This window comes from Lynx rufus, unplaced genomic scaffold (genome assembly GCF_022079265.1).
Source record: "Lynx rufus isolate CCGP_SWC_20201006 ecotype Redwood Valley unplaced genomic scaffold, mLynRuf1.p SCAF_27, whole genome shotgun sequence".
Taxonomy (NCBI): Eukaryota; Metazoa; Chordata; class Mammalia; order Carnivora; family Felidae; genus Lynx; species Lynx rufus.
Genome location: NW_025814842.1, coordinates 5233371 through 5239945, shown reverse-complemented (window position 1 = coordinate 5239945; position 6575 = coordinate 5233371). Strand labels below are relative to the sequence as shown.

The 6575-nt window shown below is 49.9% G+C and overlaps 1 protein-coding gene across 2 annotated transcripts in view; it reads left to right on the top strand.

Annotated features, from left to right (window-relative positions):
* The first annotated feature begins 4548 nt into the window (after window positions 1-4548).
* Window positions 4549-6575, top strand: part of CCZ1 (CCZ1 homolog, vacuolar protein trafficking and biogenesis associated) — a 33543-nt gene continuing 31516 nt past the window's right edge. The window contains exons 1-4 of one of the 2 annotated variants that reach the window (XM_047089227.1): window positions 4549-4697; window positions 5667-5764; window positions 5867-5960; window positions 6260-6337. In XM_047089227.1, the coding sequence (XP_046945183.1) occupies window positions 4578-4697; window positions 5667-5764; window positions 5867-5960; window positions 6260-6337 (390 nt within the window). In that variant the 5' untranslated portion in view covers window positions 4549-4577. Of the gene's footprint in view, window positions 4698-5369; window positions 5406-5666; window positions 5765-5866; window positions 5961-6259; window positions 6338-6575 lie in introns of those variants that run through there. The other variant, XM_047089229.1, reaches the window with a different exon arrangement.

Genomic DNA, 6575 nt, shown 5'->3' with positions numbered 1-6575 from the left:
GGTCATGATCCCGAGGTTTGTGAGGTTGAGCCCCAACTTGGGCTCTGTGCTGACAGCATGTGGCCTGCTTAGGACTGTCTCTCTCCCTCTCTCTTTGTCTCTCCTCTGTGTGTGCCTCTCTGTCTCTCTCTCGCTCAAAATAAACATTAAAAAGAAAACTTGTTTTGTGCTCTAACGTGATCTATCATGTTAGAAAATGTGTGGGCTTGCGAAGAATGAGAATTCTGCTCTTGGGTGGCATGTTCTATAAAAGTTTGTTGGAGACATTTGCTTTTTTTTTTTTTTTTAACTTTTTTTTTCAACGTTTATTTATTTTTGGGACAGAGAGAGACAGAGCATGAACGGGGAGGGGCAGAGAGAGAGGGAGACACAGCATCGGAAACAGGCTCCAGGCTCCGAGCCATCAGCCCAGAGCCCGACGTGGGGCTCGAACTCACGGACCTCGAGATCGTGACCTGGCTGAAGTCGGACGCTTAACCGACTGCGCCACCCAGGCGCCCCTGGAGACATTTGCTTTAACGTGTGCTTTATGTCCGATCTTTCCTTCTTGATCCTCTGGAGGGGGGATGAGTGAACTCAAAGACGGCAGTGGAATTCATCCAGAGGAACCAGCTCTCTCTCTGAGCCGAGCCCAGGAGTATAGCCACTGGAGGGCGCCCTTGGCCTACGTTTGCTATGGTGCTGTGGGGCTCATGTGTCTGTTGGCTATCAGAACCAGGTAATTTGGGGGCCTAGCTCTTGGGGAGTGCCTGTAAATGTTGGGGCACCATATGTGTGGATAAGCTCCTTCCAGAGAGATACCGGGACACGTGGTTTTATTCTCGAAGTGAACCAGAGGGAGAAATCCGGTGTGTTACCAACCAGCTATTTTGGGCCCCAGGAAGGATTGCAGCCAGCCCCTACATGTGTGCTAAATTAGAAGCCAGACCCTCAGGCAGCAGCTTGCAAAGTAACAGTCAAATCCCTTCCAGGGAAAAGACTGATAGGCATTTTGCCTGCTCCCCCTGCACTGAGCTTTGGGGGGGATAGCCTTGGTGAGTGCTCCGGGGCTCATTAAGATCTGCTTCTTTGTTTCTTATAGTCCTGTGGGTCTAGTAACAGCATGGGCTTTCAAAGTTAGATGTTTTGGGGGTAGGGCTGCAGATGGGAGTCATAAAGTTGGGGTGCTAAATGTGTAGTCCAAACCCAGGAAGAGGCTAGGAGTTGAGGGTTCCGTCCGAACTGTGCCGGGGTGGGGGTTGTAGCTGGCGAGAGTGTGTCTCAGCCTTTCCTACCCATTTTGACTTGGATATTTCCTCTTTCGACTGGTGTGTGGGAGTCACTCAGCTGGTTACTGGGTTTCTTCTCTCAGAAGGAATTGCTCTGTGTAGCTGTATATTCAGTGTAGTGGGAGGAGAGACGTTCAGGGGCCTCTGTGTGGGTTCCTCTCTGTGAGTTCCCCAATTATTTGTGCAAAAGGTCTAATCTTTTTAATGTTTATTTGAGAGAGAGAGAGAGAGAGAGAGAGAATGAATGAGCTGGGGAGGGGCAGAGAGAGGGAGACACAGAATCCGGAGCAGGCTCCAGGCTCAAAGCTGTCAGCACAGAGCCCGATGTGGGGCTTGAACTCACAAACTGTGAGATCATGACCTGAGCCGAAGTCGGATGCTTAACTGACTGAGCCACCCAGGTGCCCCCAAAAGATGTAATCTTCTATTTCTGTAACTGAACTTAGTTTGGACTCCCCATCGTGCAGGTGATAGAATAATCCAGAATTAAGTCAGGCAGTTTGGCCTCCTTCTCTCCCTTCGACCACTAAGTCCTCCTCGTTCCTCTCTAGTCTTGTGGCCTTGACCTACCCCTCTAGGTCCACTTGACCTACCCCTCAAGGCCACAGCTACTTCCACTTGGTCCTGACCTTAAGGCCTCTCGGGTCTGGCTTTCTCTGGATTCTGTATATTAGTATTTGGGTATATCCTGCACCAAGTACAGCCTACTGCCTGGACGCTTATGAGGATATGGTACAGCCGCAGCACCATGCTTGATGCAGAGGGAAACTACAAGGCTTGCTACCTCCAGGCTTCACAAGGAAGCAAGGACACACCCTCTCCACTCTGCGGTCTCCAAACATACCTAGGTGTCCATCCTCCCCATTCCACCCCCCCCCCCCCCCGGCACCCAGGTCTGCCCTCCGACAGTGAGAGAGGGGGCTGCCAATGTCTACGCTGTTTTGCTCCTTTGCCTTTTGAAACTGAGAAAGCACTTTGATTTCTGGAGTTTTGTTGGTTTCCTTTTGGTTTTGATTCCTTTCTTTCCCGTGGCAATTATTTCAATTAGTTGAATGTGTGCAGAGGAGGCAAAGCATACAAGGAAGAAGAAGTGTGCTGGGAAGAAAGCTTGACTAACACTGTTAAGTGCCCTCGTGCCACATTTATATAGTACTTTGTTTTTTTAAAAAAATTTTTTTTTCAACGTTTATTCATTTTTGGGACAGAGAGAGACAGAGCATGAACGGGGGAGGGGTAGAGAGAGAGGGAGACACAGAATCGGAAACAGGCTCCAGGCTCCGAGCCATCAGCCCAGAGCCCGACGCGGGGCTCGAACTCCCGGACCGCGAGATCGTGACCTGGCTGAAGTCGGACGCTTAACCGACTGCGCCACCCAGGTGCCCCACATTTATATAGTACTTTGTACTTTACAAGGTGTTCTCATTTGTATCATCCAGTGTTACTCTGCAGTAACCCTGTGAGGCAGGTACCGACCTTATTTTGCCAAGGAGGAAACGGAGATTAAAGAAGTTAAGTGATGAGTCAAAGGTCATTCAACTGGGAAATGGCAAAACCCAGAACTAAAATTCAGGGCTTCCAACTTAAGCCCTGGGCTCTTTCTACTACTTTTCCCAGAAGTATGTACTCAGAGACAAAGGAGGGACTTCTTTCACCTGGAGTATTCAAAGTATTCCTCAAGTCGCAGGGACCTAGGCAGGTGCTTTAGGGTCTCTAAGGGAGATGGGAATGATGGGAAGCAAGTAGAAAAAAAGGTGCTTTTAGGCCTCAGTCATACCCCTGGGGCTCTCATTCAACCATGGAAGCCCTGCATCTATTTTATGTATTAGAAGTCCCCAGAGACTTGGGGGGGGACAAAAGGAGGGAGGAAGGGGGTTCTACTATCAAATACTCATAAATTATTGCTTTAGTACCAAAACACTATTATCTAATGGAGAATTTCATCCACTGGAGTAAGCTAGTTGGGAAAGTCTTTCAAGAGCAAGTAATAACCATTTTGTTGAATAATGATGAAGTGCTGAGTACTATTGGCAAATCCATAGTCGCACTGACTTCTCAAAGCAAAATTCCTATCAGTTAAGCATTTACTATCAGTCATTTTATTTTGTAATTATTTTTTAAAAAGCGTGAGCGAGCAAGGGAGGGGCAGAGAGAGTGAGAGAGGGCGCATCTTAAGCAGTCTCCACACTCAGCAGCGAGCCCCACACGGGGCTCCATCCCCGGACCCTGTGATCATGACCTGAGCGAAATCAAGAGTCCCGGTGCTCAACGGACTGTGCCACCCAGGCGCCCCGTTAGACATTTTACAAATACGAACTAGAGTCTGGAGAAAGGCTAGGTGATCGGTCCAAGGTTTCACACCTTGCGAGCGACGGGGCTAGGATTGAGTACCCAGATCTATCTCATGTCCACATTCCGATGCATCTCGCTCCTAAACATGAAGATCTATTCTTCCAGACTGAATAAGAGGTCCCGTTTCTAAACTTCATCTGTGACAAATGAAACGACCTTAAAGCAAGGTCGTCTTGAACTTGCAAAGCTGTCCGCTGCGCGGGTTTGAACTCCAAATGCCAGAATCTAGAAGTAACGAGCTGTTCCAATCATGTCCCAGTGCAGAGCTCAAAAGCAGGGGAGTCCTCAAAGCTAAGGCAGGACGATACCCTGTTGGCCAAGGTCCGGGATCAGGCACTCCGCGGAGAAGGCCGCGTTCTGGTCCTGCTCGGACCGCGCACACTACGCCTCGCGGAGCCCGGCGCCTTCACATCTGCGCGCAATCTCCCAAGCCTGAGCCTGGGGAATTGGGGTGAGGCGCAAACCCCGTCGGGTTGGTTTGATCCAGCGGTCACCTGCGGTCTCTCAAACGGGGATTAAGAAAACCCAGAAATGCCAGGACGGACCCGGTAGATGATGGAAGTGGGCCAGTCGCCCCAGCTGAATGCCCGTCCGCCCCTACACGTGTTTCTTTCACCGCAGAAGCTTCCTTTGCGCCTTCACCTACTCCTAGAAAACTATGCCGGTTCTATTTTTTCTTCAACTACGCGGCCCTCGCCTTCCGCCAGGGCAGACATCTGGGCGCAAACAGTTTCGCCTTCATCTTAACTCAAAAAAAGAGAAACACCTGCCCAGCAAACAAGGGGGAACCAACCCTCGCGGGCGCTCGCCAGAAGGGGCCGTTGGGCGGCGGGTTCTCTTTCCGGGCCGGCGGCGACCACTTCCGGGGCGGCCGCGAGCGAGGCGGAAGTGCGGTCTCCTCCGGGCGGCTGTCGCTGGGCGGGCAGAGGGAGGCTCCCGAGGCTGGGGGGCCGGGCCGGGATGGCGGCAGCGGCGGCCGGGGCCGGGGCCGGGGCCGGGGCGGCCCAGGAGAAGCAGTTCCCGCCGGCGCTGCTGAGCTTCTTCATCTACAACCCGCGCTTCGGGCCGCGTGAGGGCGAGGTACGCGGAGCCGGACCGCGCGCCGGTGTCAGCCGGCGGCCGGAGGAGGGCCCGAGGGCGGGGGCGGCAGGCCGGCGGCGGCCCGGGGAGCCGAGGGGCGCGCCCGGGAGGCGACCCCGGCCGGCACCTGTCACCGCGCTCCTGGAGCGGCTTTTATTGAGGCTGCTTTTGTGCCAAGTGTACGCCCGAGCCGGGGAGTAAACGGGGGCCGGACCACGCCGGCAGGGTCTCTTCCGAGTCCTGGATCTAAGCCCGTGTGTCGAATGAAGCTTCAGCAAGCTCGTCACTCCACACGGGTTGAGGCTCTGATTTTTGCATCATTCCTGGGTGACCAAAATTGAGCTAATGTTTTTGTTACCCACCCCCCCCCCCGAAGCGTGGATCGAGAGTGGTGGACTTGTAAACCCGAAAATAACGCAGGCTTGGAGGGCCCTTGGAAAGTTCTTTCCCCTTGGAAAGTTCTTTTCCGAATTGATATATAAATTCCAGGGGTGGGTTTTGTTTTTTTTTTTATAGGTGGGGACGGTGACTTCCTCCAAGGATGTCCGGTTCCGCTGGCAGCAAAATCACGGTAGCCTTAAAGGCTGTCAGTCTCAGTGCCCGTGAACCTGCTGAGTTTGACTCGCCTGGAGGCGTACGTCTGCGCACGTGCGCACACGCTCATTTCTTACAATCGTTGGTTTACAAATGAGCAGGAGGCAAGAAACCGTAAGATCGAGTTTTCAGAATAATTACCTGAGTGCTCCTTCAGATGACATGCGACTTACTGATTATCACAATTGCCTTCCAGGCTCATGAGCGTTATTTACACAGTGAGGAAAAGATAATTCTGGATTCACTGAAAAGGGTTTTTGTTTTGGTTTTTTGTTAGCACGTGTGACGTCAGACGTTGACTTTGAACAGCTTTTTCAACAGCTGAGATGGGAAACATGCTGATACTAATGTGGCGATTCTGTCTTCATACTTTAGGAGGAAAATAAAATTTTGTTTTATTACCCAAACGAAGTAGAAAAGAATGAAAAAATTAGAAACGTCGGGTTATGTGAAGCTATTGTACAGTTTACCAGGTAATACCTTTTAAAGTGCTTTTGCAGAGCTTAGCGGGTTCTTACAACTTCTACGACTTGGACACCTGTCCCCAATTATCCTTTTTTTATTAATCTTTTTAGGACCTTTAGTCCATCAAAACCTGCAAAATCTTTACATACGCAGAAGAACAGACAGTTCTTCAATGAGCCAGAAGAAAATTTCTGGATGGTCATGGTATTTACATACACAGTATATCTCTTTGATCTCTTTGAATTTGTGCGGTGAAGTTATGGGTGATCTTTGCTTTACTCTTAGGACTTGAGGAAAGTCCTCTAGCTGCTGCAAAGTAGGATTACAGTAGGGTGGGTTGCCGTTTTAAAGTCAGACTTCTATTCAGTGTATTTGTTCTTGGGGCTGTTTTCGGAAGGTGTGTTTCTGGTATTGTGACCTGCTCAAATTTTTTAACTTAAGGGAAGATTAAAAATGTGTATGATTGGTTCATTGTGTAACTTCGTTTTATCAAAATTGCATAGGTTGTTCGGAATCCTATAATTGAAAAGCAAAGTAAAGATGGGAAACCAATTGTTGAATATCAAGAGGAGGAGTTGCTGGTAACGTGTCCTTTTTTATTTCTTATTTTTTGAAAGTTTATTACTGAATATGTTGAGTGACTTGGTCAGATTTAAGCCGGGTCACTTTTACGGAAGCTTCTCGGGATACTCATAGTGAAGCTTTATGTTTATCGCTTACATGAGCACAATTTTATAAAAATGTACATCCCGTCTCACCAGTGCCTCCTAGTCATATGTTCAAGGCCCTCCTAAAATTACTGCTTCATAACTGAATTTA